The sequence below is a fragment of the Artemia franciscana genome, chromosome 1 (genome assembly GCF_032884065.1).
Source record: "Artemia franciscana chromosome 1, ASM3288406v1, whole genome shotgun sequence".
Lineage (NCBI taxonomy): Eukaryota > Metazoa > Arthropoda > Branchiopoda > Anostraca > Artemiidae > Artemia > Artemia franciscana.
Window position 1 is genome coordinate 31,683,942 of NC_088863.1, and position 26,747 is coordinate 31,710,688.

Sequence of the window (26,747 nt, forward strand, 5' to 3'; positions counted from 1 at the left end):
TTTGGATTCAAGCCAAAGCTTCGAGCCCTTCTGTTTAACACGCGTAAACTTTGCGGAATCTGATTCACGTAAATCCTTTGCTTTCGCAAGAAGTTCATTTCGAATAGCGTTTAGCTTGGGGGGAAGATCCGTGCACACACGAATGCCGCTCCCCTTCAATTTACGAACTGAGTTGAGAATCCTCTGAATGTTCTGTTCGTTTACAACCGAGATAAATATAGGTGCCGGACGAGGCCTTCGATTAGTAACGTTAACGGAACCACCAAGCATACGGTAGCACTTCGTAATCTGAATGGGGTCGCTTATCTCCATTGTATCAGATAAAAAAATTTTCACATTTTCTTCAACTGTTTGAGACGGCCGCTCAGTAGGCATGCCATGAATTAACAAATTTAATTTGCGGTCCTTGACATCACTTTCCAGTACCTGATTCTCCAGTTGATCACACCTTAATTTTTGATCCTCCAACTCCTTTTCCAGTTGGCCAATTTTTATATCTCGATCGGAGGCATCCTTTTTTAGCGTAGCTATTTCCCCTGTAAGGGACTGAATGGACTTGTTGATGTCTCTTTGAGAACGGATTACGGCATCAAGTTTTTCCGTTAAAATCTTCACTGCTTCATCAAAGTTCTTTTGTGATACTGCCATAATGATTGCAATAAAGCCACTTTCTTATTGACTTAATTCAGCATGTAATCGAGCACAGGTAAACAGTAAATCTCCGGGTGAGCCAAAACCGGTTAGTTATTTCACTTTGCAATGCGACAATAAAATCCAGTCAAACCAGTCCAATTAGTTTTATCCTTTTTAGACTAAATGGTCTTCACACCACGAAGACGAATGAAAGACTCTCAGTCTAAAAAGTATTATATTACTAAGTAATTTGCTACAGAGACCAGACTAATGCCTCGATAATTACGACACTCACTATTTTCTCCTTTCTTATACAGTGGTTTAATTAAGATTTTCCTAAAATCATTAGGTACTTCCCTTTTTTTCAAAAATCATATTCATAATCTTCAGTAGCTTATTCCTAACCTCAGAGCCACCACATTTAAGAAACTCATTTATCACACTATCAGCACCTGGAGCCTTATTATTTTTTTAATCCTTTTAGTACTGTCGCTAATTCTTCCTCACTAAACAAATCTCCCTTCACTTCCAAGATATCATAAACTTTTTCATTTTCATCTACATCTTTTCCTGCAACTGTATCTCGGTTTAGCACATTCTCAAATGTTCCACCCATCTTTCTTTAACTTTTTCCTTATCACTAATTGTGGCCCCATTTCTATCTTTAACTGGGACTAGTTCGGGTTGATTACTCCCTTTCAATTTATTAACATGTCAGTATAATATTTTACTATTATGCCGTCTTAGATCTTCCAGATCCTCAGCAATTTTATCCATGGCCTCTACTTCACATCTCCTTAGTTCATATTTTAATGCTTTCTCCACTTAATTTACATTCCTTTTGTTTTCATACGACCTATCACTCAGATAATTCTTGTACAAACCCCTTCTACTCTCTATTAAACCTAAAGCTTTTTCACTAATATTGCTAGTTGCAGTCTTAGCACTCTTCTCTAAGACAGCATCAGCAACTTCACAAATTGTTTTTCTAAAATTATTCCATCCACCTTCCACATTCTCAACTTTAAACTCTCAAGTTTAGTATTCAACTGTTCCTGGAAGTTTCTCAAATTTTCATCCTGGAGTCTACCAACATTATAACTTTCCGGGAGGTAGTTACCCTTCCAAAAATTCAGCTTCAAATTAACCTTGGACAGTGCTAGATGGTGATCTTCACTTTTAACATCAATAACAGTACTCCTAATTACCCTAGTATCTTGTATTGATTAAATAAAAAAAACAATTTTTTTTAAAAAAGTAAGGAGCAACATTAAAACTTAAAACGAACAGAAATTACTCCGTATATGAAAGGGGCTTTTCCTCCTCAACGCCTCGCTCTTTACGCTAAAGTTTGACTCTTTCTCTTAACTCTATTTTTAAAACAGTAAGAAAATTTAGCGTAAAGAGCGGGGCGTTGAGGAGGAAAAGCCCCTTTCATATACGGAGTACTTTCTGTTCGTTTTAAGTTTTAATGTTCATCCTTACTTTCATTTTAAAAAAAAAACTTGTTTTTTATTATTTAGTTTCTGGACGTTTTTGAATTAATGCATGTTTTGATCTTGGCTCTCCGCACATAAATAATTAAAACGAAATTTGCATATTAATGAATTGCAATTAATCGGAAGATTTTGAGAAAAAGAAGCAAGGGAGGAGGCCTAGTTGCCCTCCAAGTTTTTGATTACTTAAAAAAGCAGCTAGAACTTTCAATTTTTTTACAAACGTTTTCATTGGTAAGAAATATACGTAACTTACGAACTAACTTACGTAACGAACTTTTATATTCGTATGTTTTTATTGCGTATATGAGGGGGTTCAACCCTCGTCGATATCTCGCTCTTTACACTAAAGCTTAGATTTTGTCCCAATTCCTTAAGAATGACCTCTGAATCACAAAGGCCGTAGAATAAATAGTTGAAATTTCTAAAAATACTTTAGCGTAAAGAGTGAGGTATAACGAGGAGGTAAACCCCCTCATATGCGTAATAATTTTAGTTGGTTTTGTTTTATTGCTGCTCCTTGCTTTCAGTAGAAAAAACTTTTCATATTTATTTTTTCATTGTTTTTCAAATAATGCTTGAAAATCCTGCGCCCCCTTCATTAAAATTCTCTTCCCCCATGAGAAGTTTCTTCATGGAAATATCCTCCCACGTAACCCCCCCCCCTCAACTCTCCCCCTTAAACCAAAAAAATCCCCCTGAAAACGTCTGCACACTTCCCAGTAACCATTGCTATATGTAAACACAGGTCACACAGGTCATCAACATAGTTGATGAAATAATAAAATACCTGTGACTACTGTGACTGTGAAAGGATTAACTCTCTTACCTTTACTATATTAAAATATGGATTTGACGTCTTTCTAGTGTTGTTTTTCTGTGTAAATAGTTAATGAATGGTCTATCGAAAAGCAATGGGACCTTGATTTGATTTTGACTTTTTGTCTCGTTGGATTTTTGAAAAAAAAGATCAAATGGGAAGTTAAAATTCAAAATTCAAAATTTGCAAAAACAGCAAAAAAAATAAAGGATTGCCTTTTCTCATGTTGCATGAATTGTAAATAATTTGCACCGAGTAAAAGAAGTGAATAAAGACTAAGATTTAATGTTTTTTCCTTTTTTAGGGAGTAAGTTTTCCATCTATGCATGTATTGCTTGCAAAATGGGCACCTCCTCAGGAACGCAGTAAAATATCAACAATTGTTTACGCCGGTAAGAATCTTCTGTGTTTACTAAAATAACCCAACTCAAAATAAAACTAAACTTTTTTTCAGAAATACAGAAAACGGTTCAAAACCGGTGACCCTTGGCCTATGTGACTTTCAGGGTTTCAGAGTGTTCTGCATTAATTTTTGCGTTTCTACTTTGATTACTTTAATACGGTTTACTAATGCAGTGCTGTCTTTTCATTTTTATGTCAGACTTCAAACATTTCGATTAAGGAACTGTAAGTAAGGAGTGGCCCGGCTCAATAGTAACCGGAACTCTTAAAAGCGGAACTTTGATACCAGTATATATTTAAAAAGAATCGAAGTTTTATTCTAATTTCAAATTTAAAAGTTTCAGTATGTTTAATCTTACCGATCAAAGGTTACAAGTCAGAGACAATTTTCCTGATTTTTGAAAAAAGCCCTCTAAAAGTCACAGATTTTAATTAAAATCACACCATCAGATTCAGCGTATTATATAACCGTATTGTAAAAGTTTCAGGTGCCTATTTGAAAAAAAAAATGGTATTTTGTATTTTCTACCAGAAGAAAGATCACGGAGGCGTGTTAATTTTTAATTTTATTATTTTTTCCCCTAGGGGTGATCGTATTGACACAAGGGTCTTAGACTATCGTGAGAGGGCTCTTACGAACGGAAACTAAAAGTTATAGTGCCTTTTCTAAGTAACCGAAAAAATCGGAGGGCAACTAGGCCCCCTCCCACGCCTCTTTTTTCAAAATCGTCCGATTAAAATTTGAGATAAATAATTTGTTCAGCATAATTGAAAGGTCAAATAACTATGACCTTAGGGATACCATGAACCTCCCACGGCCCCTGGGGAATGGTCTTTATGCTACAAAATTTTCCCTTGTTTACGAAAGGTATTTGTTATTAAAAAGTATGTATACATTCTTCAGGAGGTGGTGAGGAATTTCTGCTGACAGGATTTTCCACAGGGATTATCTTCCATGGGGAGTGAAGTTTCCAGGTAGTGAACTTTTTAGGAGAAAGTTTGTACTGGAGTACTTTGTCAGAATTTCTATACAAAGTTCTTCTTATGTCTTGCTTTCTCATTGCCGACTCAATTTTACTCGTGGGTGATTTTAAGGATAATTTTCCGAGGTAAATTTTCACCAGGATTGAATTGTCTAGACAATCAATCATTGGGAAGGAATGATTTTTCCGTGGAGGAGTGGCCAGATTTCCAGGTATTATTTAAAAATTGGTCAGAAATTAAATAAAAAAAACAATTTTTGTCAACTGAAAGTAAAGAGCAACATTAAAACTTAAAATGAACAGAAATTGTTGCGTATACGAGGGGGGTTACTTCTCCAAACCACCTCGCTCTTTCCGCTTAAATGTTTTAGCACTTTCAAAAAAAGCTTCTCATTGTTATAATTAAACGAATATAGTATTTCAAGAGTCTTTCTTAAGGAATTGGGACAGAATTTAAACTCTAGCGTATAATATCTGTTCGCTTTAAGTTTTAATGTTGCACCTTACTTTCAGTTGAAAAAAATTGTCTTTTTTAGTTAATATCGTAGAGGTATGGTGCTGTTCCTTCAACTCTTTTATTAAGCTTCCATATTTTCTAATTTCAAACAATTATTCCTTAAATCTTCACTCTGATTGGTCAGACATAAATTTTACTCTTGAAAGTTGGATGTTTTTCAACCAACAGATTCCAAATTTTTCAATCACTTTTGACTTTCAGTTTTGACTGAAAAAAGGACTAGAACTCTTAATTCCTGATCTACTGAGCATCCATCGAAGTCTTATTATGATCATGAGGCGGAGATAAGGACAAGAAAGGGACAGTCTCCATCCTATACGGAATAAATTCTATTCATTTTGAGGTATAATGTTACTGTTTACTTCCATAATAACAGCTTAGACCAGAAATATTCTCAAAATTCGAGAGGGATTAAATATCTGTTTCACATTTCATATGTTTTTTTGTTCCCCCCAGAAAAATACCCCCTAACAAGAGTTCTGAATACGGCCCTGAGGTTTAGAACTCTTTTTTAGAACTAATTCTGAATTAGTATGAAGGTGCAATGATAGTTGGGATGTTTTGGCATTAAAATACATCCTTTGAGGCATCTCTCTCCCTCCCCAACTAGCCAAACTATTTCAAGGTCTAAACAAGTTTTTCTGTCTTAGGTAAATTATTTGTTGTTTTACAATTCCAGTAATTTCCATATAGGGCTATAAACCTCTGCGACGGGGCTTTATAATTGTTGTGTAGTTAGGAAGGGAGGGAGATGCCTCAAAGAGTTAATTTTGATGCCAAGACATCCAAGACAGAAGGCTCTCATTGACCCTTCAAATATATACAAAACTAGTTTTAAGGGAAAGACGAGAGAAGGGTTGACGTATAAATTGATATATAATCCTCAAGGCCGTATTCAGAACTTTTCTTCGGGGGTTACTTTTTCGGAAAGGGTGAGGACAAAAAAAAATAAAAAAATAAAACAACAAAATGTGGATATTCTTCCTGGCGTTAAACTACCACGAACCACTATCAATAAATAAATGATACTAAAAACGAACAGAAATTACAATAAATAGCCAAGTCAAACTCAATACGAGCGAAAATTGACATATGTAGGGACGATAACCCCCATGCATTCTTAAGACCAGAACAAAATTTGCGCTTTAGTTAAAAAAAACAAAAACAAATGACCGTTGATTGAAAGTTTAATAGTTTTATATTTATGAAAGTAAAAAGTAAAAACTTAAAACTTATTTTGTTTTCAGCATTGGTTTGCTATTTGAATGTTGGAGAATTTTTTTCAAAATTTTTTAATACTGACACAGACAGTATTTTTTAATTTAATTTTATAACTCCTCAAGTTGACCTGAGCAATGTAACTTAATATCAATCCCCAAAGATTATATCTATGTTCTTTGACAGCCTGGGTACACACACTCTTTTTATTTATTTAATTTGTAAGAGCAAAAGCAGAAATTGTAGTAGCCCCGAAAGTTTCAACTTAATGACTCCAGTCATTCTCAATATACTGCTGAGGTAACTTATTGGCATCCATAAAACCCAATGCGTTTTGATTTAGTTTTAAAGTAACATTTATTTTTAAAGCATAATGGGTCAATTGCATAATAGTGGGGGGTCGACATACCCAATATCCCTAAAGAGATAGTTGCTCGACTATTATACTATGATGGGCAAAATGGCTGTCTCAATATCTTAACTGAATGTGTTTGGAAAATGAATGGGCTTGAGAGAAGGGCTGCTTACCCTCCAATATCATTTTCAAACAGTTCGTGGTAACGAACTGTAGTAAGGAGCGATCCGGCTCAATAGTAACCAAAACTCTAAAAAATTGAATTTTGATATCAATAGCTACATCAAAAGAATTGCATTTTAATGCTGATTTTAAATATATAAGTTTCATCAAGGTCAGTTATACCCATCAAAAGTTACGAGCCTGAGAAAATTTTCCTTATTTTAGAAAATAGGGGGAAACACCCTATAAAAGTCATACATTCTTAACGAAAATCACACCATCAGATTCAGCGTATCAGAGAACCTTATTGTAGAAGTCTCAATCTCCTATCTACAAAAATGTGGAATTTCAAACTTTTTACCAGAAGACGGATCACGGATGCGTGTTCATTTGTTTGTTTTTTTGTTTTGTTTTTTTTTCCCAGTCTTACCCATCAAAAGTTACGAGCCTGACAAAATTTGCATTATTTAAGAAAATAGTGGAAAACACCCCCTAAAAGTCATAGAATCTTAACGAAAATGACACCATCAGATTCAGCGTATCTGAGAACCCTACTGTAGAAGTTTCAAGCTCCTATCTACAAAAATGTGGAATTTTGTATTTTTTGCCAGAAGACAAATCACGGGTGCGTGTTTATGTGTTTGTTTTTTTGTTTTTTTTCTTTTTCCCAGGGGTCATCGTATCGACCAAGTAGTCCTAGAATGTCGTAATAGGGCTCATTCTAACGGAAATGAAAAGTTCTAGTGCCCTTTTAAGTGACCAAAAAATTGGAGGGCATCTAGGCCCCCTCCCACGCTCTTTTTTCCAAAGTCAACGGATCAAAATTTTGAGATAGCCATTTTGTTCAGCATAGTCGAAAACCATAATAACTATGTCTTTGGGGATGACTTACTCCCCCAAAATCCCTGGGGGAGGGGCTGCAAGTTGCAAACTTTGACCAGTGTTTACATATAGTAATGGTTATTGGGAAGTGTACAGACGTTTTCAGGGGGATTTTATTTTGTTTCGGGGTGGGGCTGAGGGGAGGGGGCTATTTTGTAGGATCTTTCCTTGGAGGAATCTGTCATGGGGGAAGAAAAATTCAATGAAAAGGGCGCAGGATTTTCTAGCGTTACTATAAGAAAACAATGAAAAATAAACATGAAAACGTTTTTTCAAATGAAAGGAAGGAGTAGCATTGAAACTTAAAACGAACAGAGATTGTTACGCATATGAGAGGTTCTAAAAATACTTTAGCATAAAGAGCGAGGTATTTAGGAGGAGATAAATACCTCGCTCTTTATGCTAAAGTATTTTTAGTAATTTCAACTATTTATTCTACGGCTTTTCTGATTCAAAGGTCATTCTTAAAGAATTGGGAAAAAACTTACGATTTAGTGTAAAGAGCGAGGTATTAACGGGGGTACAAACCCCCTTGTATACATAATAAAAATATAAGATTGTGAAAGTTTGTTACGTAAGTTAATTCTTAAGTTACGTATATTTTTTACTAATAAAAACATTCGTTAAAAATTAAAAGTTCTAGTTGCCTTTTTAAGTAACCGAAAAATTGGAGGGCACCTAGACCACCTTCTCCACCCCTTATTTCTCAAAATCGTCTGATCAAAACTAAGAGAAAGCCATTTAGCCAAAAAAAGAATTAATATACAAATATTATTTTAATATTTATGTGCGGAGAGCCAAAACCAAACATGCATTAATTAAAAAACGTTCAGAAATTAAATAAAAAAAAACTAATTTGTTTAGCTGAAAGTAAGGAGCGACATTAAAACTTAAAACGAACATAAATTACTCCGCATATGAAATGGGTTGTCCCCTCCGCAATCCCTCGCTCTTTACGCTAAAGTTTGACTCTTTGCCACAATTCTACTTTTTAAAACAATTAAAAGCTTTAGCGTAAAGAGCGAGGGATTGCGGAGGGGACAACCCATTTCATATACGGAGTAATTTCTGTTCGTTTTAAGTTTTAATGTCGCTCCTTACTTTCAGCTAAAGAAAATTAGTTTTTTTTTTATTTAATAGTTTTAAAAAAGCACTAGAAATTTTAATTTTGACGCGAATTAGCTCCTTTACAAGTTTCAATGATATTTCTAGCAGTTATAGAGTTGTGCTGCCTATTATAGTGCTTAAATGCCCTTCTGAAAACCTGCATGTACACAGATTTTTGTTTAATTGAAACACACCTTGAACTTTCCCTAACAGTTTCACCTTAAAACCCTTAGCGTAATTAGATACAGTAACTGATGTGGTAGCATTGAAATTATCCATACTCTACCTTCTTACTAGTTCAAAATCCCCCAAAACTTACCCTTAAGGGTCTAACTTAATAATGCTAGTTGTCCTTGAGATATTGCTTTGTCACCTTTTTGAAAGTCCACATGCTCATAGCCTGTTTTGATTTAGATCAACATCCGTCAAAATATTCCTCAAAAGCTTCACCTTAATACTCTTAGCTTGCGTAGTAGCAATAGTTGTAGCAGCATTAGTAGCAGTGTGTGCATAGCACCTTTGGTATCTTCAAAATCCCCTTCAAGACACATTGAAGGTTTCAACTTGATACCATCAACCGTTACTGAAGCAGAGCTGATAAGTCCACTTGACAACCTATATGGGCATAATGCGTTTCGATATAGTTCCATGTAGTTTCTATATATATCCCAAATTTTTCGCCTTAATGTCCTTAGTTTTCATAGTAGTAGTAGTGTAGACCGGGGCACTGTGGACACTTTTTCACTGGATCGTAAATAACTTTTCAGTAAGACTCTTTTTTGCACTACCGATTCTAACAACATTTACTTCAATATGTTGGCTTCATTTGAGCTATGTATGACAAACTTGTACCTCTTACGAAATTCTCATGGGAATTGATCAAACAAAAAGCAGTAAAAGCGTCCATATAACTGATTACTGGGGTATAATGGAAACTTGGTTCGGTAATCTGGACACTGATGTACATTATACTCTGGGCTGCTAAAGTCAAAAATAGAAGAATAGAAATCAGAAGTAAAAATTGAGAGTAAAAGAGAAGTATAAGAAACTAGAAAAAGAAGAGTTTTTGTTTAATAAAAATGTGTCGAATATATATAACAACTAGGGATGTAGTGACAACTTAGATAATATTGAGCTGTAGGCCTGGCACGGTACTTTAAGCAATCACAACTACTTGATGTCAAATTGGGACAAGGTCGCTTGAAGTACAAGCTGTTCTGATTGTCGCATAGTGCCACAAGTAAATGATGGAGACCTTATGTTCATTTTAATGCTTGCTCTGTCGAATGTAAAAATCTTATATGTCCTCGTAAACTTCATTAAAGCCACAAGTCTTTTCAAATAGAGTACCTCATATTTGTGTTCCAACTGGGAAATTATCTTGCCAATTGAGTGGATTGGGATGTTCCTTGCTACTCACTATTTTCTACTACTCACTATTTTCTTTCCCTTAGCCTTTGATTTTCGTTCAGTGAAGTTTTTCATCAGTTGGATTTTAACAGATGTGTCAGCGGCTATAATACTCTTGATCCTTTTGCGGTTGGTAACATTTTTTCAGGCACTATCCTTAGAATGAAGAGAAATCTATTCATGGGAGACATTTTTGCACTCAGGTTTTTCTACTGGTAATTCTGAAGATGCAGCAGAAGATGTGCTTGGTTGACCCAGATCCTTGATTTCCGGAGGACTGACACTCGGAGAGACTGGGTCAACCAAGGACATCTTTTGCTGCATCTTCAGAATTACCAGTAGAAACACGTGAATGCACAAATAGATGTCAATATGACCCAAGTGCCCATGTTACCCCGGTCTGCCCTAGTAGAGTAGCAGTATAATTAATAGTAGTAGCCTAAGATTTAGTGACATTAGTAGTAATAGATGTAGTAATAGTTGTAACAGTTGTAGTAGCATGAGTAGAAGCAGTAGCATTAAGATAAAAATATTTTTTGGTTACTTCAACAATCCTCACAACAGGCCCTGTTAGTTTTGACTTCACACACCTAACTATTCTTAAGATATTGTTGTTACACCCGTTATAATGCTGCTAGCAGCAGCAATATAACCATTTCGACTGTTGGTTAGTAGAACATCCCTCTCATCAAGTCCTAGTAGTTTCAACTTGATACAATTATCCATTGATATGACTTTGCTCATATATCTTTTTGATAATCTGTATGTTCATATACTACTTGAAATTTTCATCTCAATGCTCTTAGCATTAAAAGTAGTTGCAGTAGAAGTAGTAGTAGTAGTAGTAGCAGTAGTCGTAGTTGCAATAGTAGTAGTAGCATTAGTAGTAAATGTAGAAGTAACAGTAGTATTAGGATTAGTTTGCATACATTGCCTTTTGGTCAGATGATCTTCCCCTTGAAATATACTCTGAAAGTACCAAATTAATACCCAAATTATTATTGAGATACGTGTTTTTGATAATATCCAAGCACATAGCGCCTTTTGATTTTCAAAAGGCGCTATGTGCTTTTCATAGTTATCAATTTTCAAAATTAATAATCATTCCTGAGTTATGCCCTTTCGACAATCCATATACACATAACATCTTTTGATTTAGTACGACACTCCCCTCAAAATGCTCCAAAAGGCTCGGCTGAATGTTCTTCGTCTTCTTGGAAAGTAGAAGATAAGAAGATAAGATAAGATTTATTCATCACGAAACACACATACAATATTACATTTTACTATTTCCCCAAAGGCTCTTTGGCCTGTAAAAAAGGGGAAAATGAACGAGCCACTTACTCAGAGAAGAAAAAAAAATAATCACTTACTCACAGAGAGAAGAGCAAAAAGGAGAAGAGAGGAAAGTATAAATAAAATGAAAAACTATAGAAAACAAAACTAAATAGACTAATAGATTGAACAGACTAAATTAATTAAGTAGATCTGTAGATAAAATAGACTCCAATGAAATAATCAGGAAATATATATGCATACAATATATTTGCTCTTTTCCCCCAGGGGTGATCGTATTGAACCAGTGGTCCTAGAATGTTGCAAGAGGGCTCATTCTAATGGAAATTAAAAGTTCTAGTGCCCTTTTAGAATGACCAAAAATTAGAGGGCACCTAGGCCCCCTCCAACGCCTTTTTTTCCGCAAGTCACCGGATTAAAATTTTGAGATAGCCATTTTGTTCAGCATAGTCGAAAAACCTTATAACTATGTCTATGGGGACGACTTAATCCCCCACAGTCCCCGGGAGAGGGGCTACAAGTTACAAATCTTGACCATTGTTTACATATAGTAATGGTTATTGGTAAGTGTACAGGGGGACAGGCGTTTTCAGGGGGGCTATGTTGGAAGATCTTTCCCTGGAGTAATTTATCAGGAGGGAAGAGAATTTCCATGAAGGGGACGCAGGATTTTCTAGCATTATTTAAAAAAACAACGAGAAAATAAATAAAAGACAAGTTTTTCCAACTTGAAGTAAGGAGCACCATTAAACCTTAAAACGAACAGAAATTATTACGTATAAGGTCGTTTGTCTCCTCCTCAATACCTTGCTCTTTACGCTAAAGTATTTTTAGTAATGTCAACTATTTATTCTACGGCCTTTGTGATTCAGGGGTCGTTCTTAAAGAGTTGGGACAAAATCCGAGCTTTAGTGTAAAGATCGAGGCATTGACGAGGGTACAAACCCCCTCATATACGTAACTATGAGAGAGCCATTTAGCCAAAAAAACATTAATATGCAAATTTTGTTTTAATTATTCATTTGCGGTGAGCCGAAACCAAAACATACATTAATTCAAAAACGTTCAGAAATTAAATTTAAAAAAAGTTTTTTCAACTTAAAGTAAGGAGCGACATTAAAACTTAAAACAAACAGAAATTCTTCCATATATGAAAGGGGCTGTCACCTCCTCAACGTCCCGCTATTTACGCTAAAGTTTAACTCTTTGTCACAGTTCTACTTTTTAAAACAATAAAAACAATTTAGCGCAAAGAGCGGGACGTTTAGGTGGGGACAGCCCCTTTCATATACGGAATAATTTCTGTATGTTTTCTGTTTTATTATCGCTCCTTACTTTCAGTTGAAAAAAAATTGTTTTTTATTTAATATGTAAACAATGAACAAATTTCCTAACTTACAACCCTTGTTCTGAGGACTAAGAAATAATTTCTGAACTTTTCAACAACGCTGAACAATGTGTTTTGATGTGTTTTTGATTGGATGATTGGATTGATTGTATGTGTTTTGGGAAATGACGGGCCTGGGGGGGGCAAGTTGCCCTCTGATCACTTTGACTCTTAAAAAGGGTATTAGAACTTCTGATTATCAATCCAATAAGCCACCTCCAAAGTTTATACAACCACCTTTTCTATAAAAAAAAGCTTATATGCCCCCAAGGCCTGACTTATAACCCTTGTCCTGAGGGCTTTGGGGGGTTGTCATCCTCAAAGACATTATTTCTGGACCTTTTTAGTACATTGAACAATTGCAATCTCAAAATTTTGACTAGATGTGTTTTGGGAAATGATGGGCATAGGAGGGGGGCTGGTTGCCCTCCAATCATTGTTGCATATTAAAAAGGACACTAGCCCTTTCAATTCTTAACTGAATGAGACCTTTTCAAAATTTCTAAGACAACTCCTTCTAGACGAAGTGCCCTGGTCTAAAAAAAATTATAAATAAATAAATAATACGTTGTGCCAACATCACTCTTTACTTAGGCAGCGCTGTTGCGACCATGATTGTCAACCAACATCAAACGTTTTTTGAAGTCAATTTACGCCAAACCTTTAAGATATAATTCAGTAAATAGATAGATCTGAAAGTCCAGAACGATAGAAAAACGGTTGTCCTTTTTGGTTATATTAAAAGTATTTTGTTGATATTTTAAAACCATAGGAGAGCAGAAAAATAAAATATAAAAAATTGCACAAGAAACATAAACCTTAACTGCTATGTTTTTTTTGTGTGTTTTTTAAAGCTTCACTCAGTAACTCTCCCATTTTAGGTTCCCAGATTGGCACAGTCGTGGGTCTTCCTCTCACTGGTCTTCTTATCGACACACTTGGTTGGGAATCCGTATTCTATGTCCAGGGCTGTATTCCGTTCGTATGGGCAATATTTTGGTCCTTTCTTGTCTATGAATCACCGGAAGTTCATCCCAGAATCTCAGAAAAAGAAAGAGAGTACATCTTAAAATCTACGAAGCCAAAAAGTAGTAAGCATCAAGTAAGGAATAAAAGAGCCTTTTGGACTTATGAATAAGTAGTATTTACTGTTTGTTGTAAACACTGCAACACAGCAAATGCTATGTTTTTATTTTCAGGTAATCCTTCTTAGTAGGGTAGTATTTGGTGGCTGCGTAATTATGAAATGATGAATAAGGGAAATATATATAGACGTCTAATAAATATGTATGAACATCTGAGAAACAGAGAGATACAGAGAAATAAGCTGGGAGTTAAAGGGAAAGGATGTAATAAGGAATAATAGAATTGAGAAATAAAAAAAAAACTAATTTGGAAATTACTCCTCAATAATACAAAAATTCAGCTTTAGAACATTGGAAGATGTTTCTGAGAAAACCTGTAAAAATATTTTGTTTATTGTATCTAGTTATTGCAATTATTTATAGTCAAATTTTTTATACAAATGTATCTGAAAAGTATTGGCATAGCAACGAGAAAAATGTATATTAAAGTTTACGTCCAGCATCATCAGAAATCGTAGCTCATGTTGGCACCCAGCAGACGACGACATGTCTTCTTCCAGAGTTTTTGCTCGAGGGTGGCAGCCTCCGATTGGCTCCAGATCGAACATGAATGTCGCAAGCCACTTTGCCCTCCTTTTCTCTCCTTCCATGCTCGTAGTAGTAAATATTTGTGGTATCTTTTGCTTGTGTAATCATCTGGTCTGCGCATTGTGTGGCCAAATCATCTTAGTCTCCTCTGCTTGACAATATCGGAAACAAGTGGACGATCCCCACATCTTCTCCTGACTTCACCGTTCGAGATTCTATCTAAGAGGTGAATGCCCAGGATATAACGCAGGCATTTGCGGCTGAATGCATTCAAGACCAACGCTTCGGCTGCTTTTAGTGGCCATGTTTCACACGCATGATGAGAAAAGAGATAACCATAGCTTCATAAACTCGGATCTTAGTCTGCCGAATAGCTCCAACGGGATTTCTAATCTATTTACAGTTACGTAGTGAGATAAATCAAAAGTCAGAATGCGTTGCCAGGAAATCAAATGTTGTATCTGAATATTTAAGAAACAGCCTAGAGTATCAATTCGAAACTTTCGGGGATTCTTGAAGGGGAATGAACATAGACCTATGATTTAGGAGGAGAGGGTAAATCTAAATCACAAGACACTATTTGAATCCAGGTTACTAAAATACCATATCGATAGGATATCAGGAGTTGCTAGAGGGATGCAGTTGAAACTTTTGGTAGTGTAGGAGAAGAAAGAGGGAAAAGGACACTTTAAATATTGTAATGGGTGGATGTGGCTAATGCTGTCAAGCCTACAATCCATCAAAACATTTCTGCACCGCAATCCCCTATGAAATCAAAAGTCCATGTTATCTATTTAGCGAGGTAATTCAAATTTCCCTGTGTTGTATCGCATTAACAAATATTGTATCTGCAACATCCAAAGGATGGATTGGCGTATTGTGTTCAAACTTTCAGGGAGTGTAGTGGGGAGGGGGGTTAATTGTAACTAACAATGTGACTTTTCTTTTCTGCACTGCAACATTTCTGCACTGCAATCCCCTATGAAATCAAAAGTCCATGTAATCTATTTAGCGAGGTAATTAAAATTTCCCTCGGTGGTATCGCATTAACAAATATTGTATCTGCAACATCCAAAGGATGAATTGGCGTATTGTGTTCAAACTTTCAGGGAGTGTAGTGGGGAGGGGGGTTAATTGTAACTAAGAATGTGACTTTTGGGGAGGGGCTGAGGGAAGAGAGTTAAAAAAATTTCTAGTCCAGCAAAACTTTTTGCCCTATAAGCCTTCGGGGGACCAATAACGTATTCACAGTGTAATTACCGAGGTAAATAAAAAGACAGTACATGTCACCATATGATCAAATTATGTATCTGCAATATCCTGGTTGAAACTTTGAGGGGATTTTAGGGACGGGTCCCGACCCGGGGGGAGAAGCAGAGGGGAAGATCTAAGGATTTTGGTTTCCAATTTGTTTAAAATTTTTGGCTCTGAGTGTACCAGTTTGACTAGAATCTATTCAAGGTGAAGTAGCGACGGAGGCCAAAAGTAACCAGCTGTACCCATATCATCAAAATATTGCATCTGTACTATGACAGGAACAGGTTGATTGATTAATCCAAGTTCTTTGAAAGGATGCTGGAGGGTTATTTGGGCATTTAAATTTGAACTCAGGGATGGGTCAAGGGTAGGTGTAAATCAAAAGAAGCTACGTATCCACTCTATCAAAATGGCATACCACCAACATCTCAGCGACGACATGCTAAGTTTGATCTGTAGCTTCCGGAATTTTCTGGAATTTTTGTAGGACGAGGTAACTTCACATTTTGCGGTTAGAAGGAGGGGATATGAGGGTCATCAAATCTATGTCTCCGATCCGCCTTAAAGTTTTGGTATTATTAGCACCGGCGGATCTTTCAATCTATTTACTATAAAGTACCTAGGTAAATTAAAAGACAGCAAATTCACCTAGACTATCAAAATAGTGCATCTGTAAAACCTCAGGAAAGACTGAGGGAATTGAAATAGAAATTTCGGTTAGTTTTTGGCTAGTGTAAGGGGAATTCAGATATAATACGTAGCAAAACATACAAGATTGAAAAAAGACTTTTATCCCCCAAATATGAGTTTGTCTTAAGGAGGACCGTCAATTTTTTATTCAATGATTGAAATCTATATCTCTAAGCTGCTGGGCCAAGGGGAGCCTTATGCATAGAAATGAAAGCATGAAAAAAAAAATTGTTTCATCCAAAAAATGGGGACCATTTTTTTCCGGATCAGCTAGAACTCGTATTATTTATTCAGCTTAGTTACCTGACTTTGAACATATTGGATCATTCCAGACCAAGCAATAGAAAGGTTCAAGACACACAAAAAGAAGTTCTTAAATCTTGTAGATCCAATCAACTTGAAAATGACAATTCACAATTGTCTTAACCAGATGAAACCCTATGCAGAAAACACATTTTGATTGGTCTCTGATAGACTCCAACTCATAGGGAATGTAGATAGTGGCAGATGGACCTCAATGAAAACCAGGGGTAAATCTATAGCAGTTTCATTGGGGAATGGGTGCTATCTGGATAGTCAAGGGGCATGGGATATATAATATTTTTTATGCAAATAATTGGGGGCAACTGCCAACCCCCATTGCCCCCCTTTGCCCCCTTTCGCCCTCAAACCACAACCCTGATGAAAAAAAAATATTTTATGATTGGTTGTGTCAACATTTAACACCTGAAACATTTGACACCAGTGTCAACATTTTTTTTTTTTTAGATTTGGTGAGACCTAAAGGGCACGTAGACAAAGACAAGAGGACCTCAATGTAGACAAAAGTTGTAGAAAAAAAATGTTCTGTTAATTCCACTCCAAAAATGGCCGTAATTTGTTTGTTCTTCGATCAACAATTAAACTCCTTGGATTGTGTACTAGACCAATGAACCTTAGAAAAGGAAAAAAAAAATGTTTAAAAAAACAGGTTGTATTGATTCATGAAACCAAAAAAAAAATCGGTCAAACTTTGCTTTTCGCCAATCGGCGTGAAAACTAGGGTAAGTAGACGGGGCCTTGGGGAGTTCGACTAAGCCAATGCATTTTAGAAGGAAATTTCAAAATCTAATAGGCTTTTAACAAACAGGGCATGTAGATAGTGGCAGATTGACCTCGATGAAAACGAAAAATTTTTGGTGATTGGCTGTGTCTATATTTAACACCTGAGAAACCAGGGCAACAAATTTGTTTGTGCTTTTTTTTTCTGAGACTTCTAGTGCATGTAGGCAGGAACAAGGGGGCCTTAATGTGGACAAAAGATGATTTTTCAGGAATCACTGCAGATGGAAGGTAAGGGTACTGGAAACTGTGATTCTCCAATTCTCTCTGTTGATGCCAGTAGTATTGATGGAGCAGAAGTAACGTCCAATGCATGGTCTAACGGCTCCCTCCGAACCTTCGGGATTCCAAACTTCAGTAAATTTTCGCGCCCTTCGTCCACCGCCGGAGGTATACTGCGCACATCTTGTACACCGTGTGCGGTAGCAACGACTTATCTTGGTAACCCAGCTTGATTTCAAAGGAAGCCTCATAGACGTGCTTTACAATTTCTGTGGTGATCTTCCTGTCAACTGACAGCGTGTAAGCCTAATACCCGCGTATGTAGCAAACCACGTCAGGATCATTCCTGCATGACCATCGCACTGAAGTCACATCAATCAACTGAAAGAAATGGAAAAATACAGGTTAATGTTAGACAATGAAATTTAGAATCAATTTGATTGGCTAATGGTTAATAAAGTAACCTTACAATTCCAAATAAACGTATGCAGTTACCTTTAGGAAACAAGTTAACGTTGTAATTCTATACATTCTTCAATAAAAATATGATTGAACTCAAAACCGTGATATTAGCACATGTATAGCTCGTCAGGTAGGCATAGGGCTTTTTATAAGAAAGTTGACTTGACAGAGCAAAATGAATGTGAAATTAAGACTCAGAACAACAAGAATAGTCTAAATAATGACGAAGACCACACTGCCTTTCCATAATACAACTACAGAAGGGAGAATAATGAGGACTTTTTTCCCAAGACAGTGAACCAACAAAGCCTATTCGAATATTTCGGCCCTATATCTAAGGGCCGTCTTCAGCAAAGAAAATAATAAACAATAAAACACTTACAATAAAAGTAACTTGCTTAGTTTTATTACAAGTAATAAAACTTACTTGGTGTTACAATAACACTTACAATAAAAGAGTCTTGGCTGAACTTTTCGTTAAGAAGTAATGATGCCAAGGCTATTTTAAAAAATTGGATTTTTAACCGAGAACTCTTATTGTAAGTGTTTTATTGTTTATTATTTTCTTTGCTGAAGACGGCCCTTAGATATAGGGCCGAAATATTCAAATAGGTTTTGTTGGTTCACTGTCTTGGGAAAAAAATCCTCATTATTCTCTCTTCTGTAGTTGTAAAACTAGTCTAAATCAGTTTTGGCTGTTACCCAGTTTCTTTTTCTGTTTAGTGCTGTTCATATATAACCAATTTTGGCTTAATAGTTGATTTTCCTTGCAGAATAAGTTATGCCAGTCAAGAACTAGCTGTCTTGGTTTTACTATAATTGGCCATGGCTTGACTTTCAAGTCTTTCATCACTCCCGCAAAGTTGATCAAATTACTGAAGTGAAAACTTTGCTTAAAGCTTTGCTAAATTGCCAGGATTTTAACTGTGTGTATAGGCTAGTGTTCACACATTAATATTTGAAGTATAGATTTTTTTTTAATCAAAAAATTTCCACGCCAAAAATTTATTTTAATATTTTAGCATTTTTCAATTTTAGCGTGTTGTCCTCTCGTTGTAGGTTATAATATTATTGCACTGATTTATAATTCAGTTATGCAAAATTCTTTTTACATAGTTGAAAGCTGGAACAAGAACCAAAAGGCTCCTTTTCTGCAAAATATTGAGTGTATTTCCTTCTATAGTAATTGAAACCTCTTTTGAGCGAAACGAAAAGAGAAAGTTGCAGAATTTTTTTTTGAAACCTAGGGGAAACCTAGAATTCCTTAGGAATTCCGGATCAATGCTCATTCGTATCCTTCCTCGCCCTCCCGATACGAACCAGTTTTGTTTAACACCCTCTATGATACTGAATAAATAAATTTATTTGATAAATTTCCCTTTTTGATATTTCTTCAAGAATTATGTTTTATAATTCTATTAGTTGTCAATTTATAAGCTAAATCTTTGAACTAAATCTTGAACAGATAGAAAACCATAAAAACAGGATCGATAGGAAATAATATATGTCATGCTCCTTTGAGACTTCAAAAAACACCAGGTAAGAAACAACTATTTTGCTGTCAGACCCTAAAGATTACTTACTCTTTTTGCAGAAGGTTCAAGTACCTTGGAAATCTATACTAACTTCGCTACCTTTCTATGCCATTCTTGTGGCGAATGTGTGCAACAACTGGGGATTCTTCATTTTACTAACTGAAATCCCGATCTATATGAAGAACATGCTGCATTACGACATAAAAAGTGTAAGTTTGCTTATTTTGTTCATGTTTTTCTTGTACTCTCTGTTTTGCAAATTTTGTTGCAGTCTGTATTTTATGACGAAAAAAGTAAGGCTGGTAAGGCAAAGCTCCTTTAATTCTCTATGTTAAGTATTTGTAAACCCTTTTGGCCTAATAATATATGATGGAGCTTTCACATGTTTGTAAGGAGTGACAGGTAACAAACGGTGCACTGATGATTATAGTTCCGTTATTCCCAAAACAGCATTGTGTTTTTCTTAATTAGATAACACTTAGTGTGCTGACTATTAATTTAGAAATAGCCCGAATCTAGATACATAACATCGAGAAAAGATTTTAAGCTTTTAGTTTAAAAAAAGAAATTGTTAATTCGTAATTGCCAATGGAGTGGTTTAATGGAGTGGCCCATAAGAGTGGTTTATTCAATACTTTAGTCGTAAAGGCTAAAATGGATAAGTTTAACTGGGAAATCTAAACTGGTGTTAATTCAACATAAAAGCTGTAGCTAGAAGTTTTCTCGTAAACCTAAAGCCGAAGTAAGTTTATAGTGAAAGCCAAAAATTGCATTAGTATTATTGTTATTTTGTAATTGTCTAAAGGAGATAAAAGAGTAGTCAATTTAAAGTTGAGTCGTATAAAACTAAACTGGAAGAAAATTCATCTCAAAAACTAAGTATGACGTGAAAGCTTAAGGTAGAATAAGTTTTCTAAAAAAAAAACTAAAGCTGAAGTAAATTTATGGTGAAAGTCAAAGCTTGAACAAGTTTTATTGTAAAAGTGAAGTACCTTTATCTCAAAAGATACAACTAGTGTTCCATTAAAATAGGAGATAAAGATAATAGAGGATACATGCTGGTGTCATGACAAACTAGGTAAATACAGGGCCAGATAAAGGACGATTTGAGCAATTGGGACCAATCGAACCCAACATTGAAAGGATCCCACGTTTCCAACGAAATGAAAAAAGAAGATTGTCAAATTTAAAGCAAATTGTTTTTGACGATAGGGGATAAATTGTGAGTTATTCAAATAACCAAAATATATTTGTTTCCATCTTATATTGCTGGATAATTTTTAGTAATGGGTTTATTATTACAAAATGTATACTTTATAATATGGAAAACTGATACTCTATCTAAATATTTAATATGTAAAGAAGGCCCCTAGATAAAGATCCAATTTGGCCGCACTGATTCAATCCGGACCTGGGTCCGGATCTACTCTGAGTTTGCTTTTATGACTTGTCATTCTATCCGAGATCTCTTGGGCTTAGATTACTAGGCTTAGGGATATTAGACTCAGGCTTAGATTAATATTTCCTCTGTACAAATATAGTCTCTAAGGTTAGTTCCGACTGCTCCTTGAAGGCGCTGTGTATTCCCTTAAAGACTGATGAATTGAGGTGAATTGTTGAACTTGTAAAAATTTGCCTTGAAGACTTTTTAATTTGATTCGTTTGTATCCAGTTCTCGGTTTTTAAGGTTTGGTTTGATTGAAAGCTATTGCTAATTTACAAACCTGACCTAATTAGCTTGACTAACTCTGACCTCACTAAGTTAACCAAACCTGACTTAAAATAATTGCACGATAAACTTATATCCTTTTCCCTCCAAAATCAAATATATAACATACTAGGACAGCTGTCATTTTGAAATTTTAGAGTTGATCATGGGTCCTCGTCAAAAGCGAGAATTATCCCCTCCTGAAATCAATGTCATTTTATCTCCACGTGTGACATATTGACATTGGAAAGACATTTTTTTTTTACCGATGCACTGCTGTTGAAATATGACTAGTAACAAGTTACACTTGACACTCTTTGTATTAACTCGGTAATCATTGTTGGAAATGCATATTGTAGTATTTTTGGTTCTGGAATTTGATGACTATAAATCGTCAGGATTCGGCTAATTCTTTTTCATCTTCTTTTAGAATTCACTTATTTCTGCGTTTCCGTATCTAGTCATGTGGATTTTCAGTCTTATCTTCAGTCCTATTGCTGATGCCTTGAACAAAAAGAAAATCCTTACCCTAACTTGGGTTAGAAGACTGTTTAACGCAATAGGTAAGATAATTTTCTCCAAGTTTGTGCTCAAAATTTTTGAGTTCTATTGATATATAGTCTTGTTAAGAAGGTTATACTTATTATCGAGGCACTATACATAGAATAAAATCCACATTTTTTTTTGCCCCCGATTTAACTTTTTTTCCATTTTAATGTCAAAATGGCTTAAATTACATTACGTGCATCCTTAAAAAATCAAACAGTTCGTGGTAACGAACTGTAGTAAGGAGCGACCCGGCTCAATAGTAACCAAAACTCTAAAAAAAGAAATTTTTATAGCAATAGTTACATCAAAACTTACCCATAAAAAGTAACGAGCCTGAGAAAATTTGCCTAATTTTAGAAAATAGGGAAGCACCCCTTATAGGAACACCCCTTAAAAGTCATGGAATCTTAACGAAAATCACACCATCTGATTTAGCGTATTAGAGAACTCTACAGTAGAAGTTACAAGCTCCTATCTACAAAAATGTGGAAATTTGTATTTTTTGTCACAAGACCGATCACGGATGCGTGTTTATTTGTTTGTTTTTCTTTTTTTTTTCAGGGGTGATCGTGTCGACGGTCTTATAATGTCACGAGAAGGCTCGTTCTAACGGAAATTAAAAGTTCTAGGGGCCTGTTTAAGTGACCAAAATTTGGAGGGCACCTAGGCCCCCTCCCACGCTCATTTCTTCCTAAAGTCACCGGATCAAAATTCTGAGATAGCCATTTTATTCAGCATAGTCGAAAAACCTAATAACTATGTCTTTGGGGACGACTTACTCCCCCACAGTCCCCGTGGGAGGAGCTGCAAGTTACAAACTTTAACCAGTGTTTACATATTGTAATGGTTATTGGGAAACAGACGCTTTCAGGTAGATTTTTTTGGTTGGGGGGAAGGGGTTGATGGGAGGGGCTTATGTGGGGGAACTTTCCATCGAGGAATGTGTCAATTTGGAAGAAAATTTCCATGAAGGGGGCACAGAATTTTTTAGCTTTTTTTTTAAAACAATGAAAAAATAAATAACAAAAAGTTTTTTCAACTGAAAGTAAAGAGCAGCATTAAAACTTAAAATGAACAGCAATTATTACGCTTATGAGGGGTTCGCCTCTTCCTAATACCTTACTCTTTACGCTAAATTAATTTTATTAATTCCAACTATTTATTCTATGGCCTTTGTGATTCAGGGGTCATTTTTAAGGAATTGGGACAAAATTTAAGCTTTAGTGTAAAGAGCGAGGTATTGACGAGGGGGTGAACCCTTTCATAAACGAAATAAAAACATATAGAAGTTCGTTACTTAAGTTAATTTGTAAGTTACGTATATTTTTACTAATAAAAGCGTTCGTACAAAATTAAAAGTTGTAGTTGCCTTTTTAAATAACAAAACAATTGGAGGGTAACTAGGCCTACTCTCCTGCTCCTTTTTTCTCAAAATTGTCCGATCAAAACTATGAGAAAGCCATTTAGTCAAATAAATAAATTAGTATGCAAATTTCATTTTAATTATTCATGTGCGGAGAGCCAAAATCAAAACATGCATCAATTCAAAAACGTTCAGAAATTAAATAAAAAAAGCAAGTTTTTTTAATTGAAAGTAAAGAGCGACATTAAAACTTAAAACGAACAGAAATTACTCTCCTTACTTCCTTACTTTCAGCTAAAAAAAACTTGTTTTTTTTTTTTATTTAATCACAGTATACAACTCACGTTATTCACAAACAGCCTCCTAATTCCACTATAATTTCTACTCAAAGGTTTCTGAGCTCATTCATTGGGGATTTATAAGTTGCGGAGTTTAATGGGTCGAGAGAAGTCTGTCTGAGTAGTTGTGTCGGTAGAGACTTGCTAGGCAAGGAGTTGATTTTTGGGGCTGGGAGTCATTTGGGAACAGGTAGTAATACTGCCAACACTTATAATCATAAAACTATTAGACTGTTGTTGTTTTTTTTTACGAGGAACCTTATTTAAAAATCATCATTTTGCTCAAGACCAAAAAGGAAGACTCCTCTCGGAAAAAAGTTAGGATGTCTTTATGTTTGAATATATCTTGGTGGACAGAAACCATTTAGGGGCTCAGCCCTTACAAGTATGGGGCTCCTAAATAGTACTTGATGTTTGTTCTTATGTATAATAGTTTAAGAAATTTAGTGCTATTAAGAAATAGAACTAATAATAAAACATTAAAATAGTATTAACAAGTCTCTTTTTGTTGTCTCTTGGTCATATTTTCAGTATGTTGAAAAAAAAAGAAATCACAATATTTGTACATTTCAAGTAGAAAAAGATTGCTATACCAAGAAACAACAGGCTTTGAGGGAGTGGTTTTAACTTAAATCCCTCTTCTTATCTACACGTTTATTTTGGAATAAGGCACAAAAAGTTCTAGTAAATTATTCTTACGAGTGAACTATACGTCAATTATCGGCTGTAGCCTTTAGCCTTTAAGCCTTTAAGTCATCAAAACATTGAGATTTTTGTATTATACAACAACTTAGTTGGATTTAAATGGATACAAATAATGCTTAATGAAGGAAGAAAAATTAAGATTAAATGTAAATACATTATCATCTAAGAAAAATAAAAAATAAAATGCAAGAAAAATAAAATATAATACCTTGTAATACTAATCCCAAAAATTACAATTATGCTCGAAAAACTAAACTTACTAAATCAGGTTTGCAAAAGTAATAATAAACTATAAATAAACAGAAATCACAAGCATTGCCAACCTTAAAACTTGAGATCTATTCCCACCCAACCCCCTAAAAAAAGAAGAAAAAATAGAAGCTTTAGTCACTTAAGTTGAAGGCATCTGACATGACTCGTTCTATAAAATTTCTCATTAAATTCACAAAATGTTTCCCCAGCTGTTCTAATAAGCTCACAAATGGTATTGAATTTTTGGGGAAAATGGTACAGCCAATAACATTTATTTTCTTTCTCCATTTTAGGTCATGGAGGTCCAGCTATTTGTTTAATAGTCTTGGCATTTGCTGGATGCAATGAGATATTAACATTAGCTATGCTGACAATGTCAGTGGGACTTCAGGGTGCCATTTATAGTGGATGGTTCAGTAATCATATAGACATTGGCTCAAATTTTGCAGGAACCATGTTTGGTATAACTAATGCAGTTTCGACAATCCCATCTTGGGTTGGTCCTTTAACAGTTGGGTTTATTACAACTGGGAATGTAAGTAAATTTTCTTAGCGTTCAACATGAAAATTTAAGAATATGTTCTTGTATCATCAATGATTCAGTGTTTTGTACTTAGTATGAGCCCTTCAATCGCGGAAAATAAGAAAATATTTTTAAGATATTCATGTGAACTCAGGTCAATGTTCGGATGGTCCAAATAGTCTAACAGATTTGATTTTATCTGATCCGATAGACCTATTGACATAAGCCTAAATAGAGCATTATGTTTTAATTGGTATGCGTTAAACGATTACAACGATTAGAGTTTATTTACATAGTTTCAAAACACTGAATCAACAAAACTAAAAACTTTTCTATGGGAATTCAGAAAAATAAATGTAGACTATAGTTGCCATTAAAACCACTAATAAGCTTCATTGGAGAAATTTGGTGCCAGAAATTAGTTACTTTCAGCTTGGGTCAGACTCCCCACCTCATTTTTAACGTGAATGCACACATAAAAGTATATTTTTTTTTCTTTTTATTGACATATTTGGCGGTCCCCATCTGAACCCCTTCACCAAAATTTAATAATGTTTTAATTATAATTAAATTTTAATAAAATTAAATAAATCAATAAATTGCAAATTAAATAGCTGGTGCTCTTTTTAGTTATTTGGAGGGGGAAGGCAGACACATATCTTTGCTACTCAGCTTTGTTAAACAGCTGTTTTTGTAACTTATATTATTTTATTCGTAAATTTATATCTTTTTGAATACTTCCTTCTCCTCTTAGGTTTGTGAACTCGAATACCCTCTTTCCAATAATGATCCAATTAAACACCCTCCGAAATCTAATCCTAGTTGTTCCCTTAGTCCTCTTAGACACACTTCATCGCCATCCAAATTTATTTTATTACTCTTCTCATGCAACCACCAAGGTAAATTTTAACCCTTCAATGTCTCTGATTTTTTTTTTTTAAAGGCATATATTTGGTCCCTAAGACCTCCTTCTTTAGTTCTTTAGTAGGCCATCTAAGTAACAAAGCCTTCAGCAATGAAATTTCTGAGATGGTTATAAGATATCCTATTTATTGTTCTTTTTGTTTGTTTTTTATTACTTAAAGGATCCGAACTATTTCTCTTGTAGATGAAATAGAATAAAAAAGATAAAAAAAGACTACAAATAAAATAAATAAAAAAGTCAAATAAAAAAAGGCTAGAAAACAAAACATTCACAGGCATTTTGGTAGTTTTTTTGTCAATGACCTTATTTTTTACTAAAATAAGTATTCTTAAAAATGTTCTACTTTTATTACTTGAAGTAAATTTATTTGGTTTGTTTCCAGCAAACACTAGAAGCCTGGCGAATCGTGTTTCTTATGACATCTGGTGTTTTGCTGATCAATGTTGTTTTCTTCACCCTTTTTGGTACTGCTGAGGAACAGCCGTGGAACTGCATACAAACAGGAAGCTCTGAAGATTTAGAAAAAAGTGAAGCCGACAAAGATGAATGTGAAGAAGAGAGCAATAAAAAAAATTGATATTTTAGTTTATTTTCCCTATGGTTTCGGCAAGGTTCTACCAGGCCTACAATTTTTTATGCCTCTTTATCGGAATTCCGAGACATTTCATTAAATTTTTAGAACATAAGCCGATCATGTTTTTCACAATAAGCACTAACACAATTTATATATTTTCACGTCCTCCTAGCATTCATTCCTTTAAGTACTCCTAAGTACA

General features: G+C 35.0%; 1 protein-coding gene across 1 annotated transcript in view; it reads left to right on the forward strand.

Annotated features, from left to right (window-relative positions):
- LOC136028690 (putative inorganic phosphate cotransporter) overlaps window positions 1-26,657 on the forward strand; it is a 49,704-nt gene extending 23,047 nt beyond the window's left edge. The window contains exons 3-8 of the mRNA XM_065706522.1: window positions 3,254-3,341; window positions 13,550-13,770; window positions 19,668-19,817; window positions 21,747-21,879; window positions 24,817-25,058; window positions 26,354-26,657. Of these exons, the coding sequence (XP_065562594.1) occupies window positions 3,254-3,341; window positions 13,550-13,770; window positions 19,668-19,817; window positions 21,747-21,879; window positions 24,817-25,058; window positions 26,354-26,548 (1,029 nt within the window). The 3' untranslated portion in view covers window positions 26,549-26,657. The remainder of the gene's footprint in view (window positions 1-3,253; window positions 3,342-13,549; window positions 13,771-19,667; window positions 19,818-21,746; window positions 21,880-24,816; window positions 25,059-26,353) is intronic.
- The last annotated feature ends 90 nt before the right edge of the window (window positions 26,658-26,747 follow it).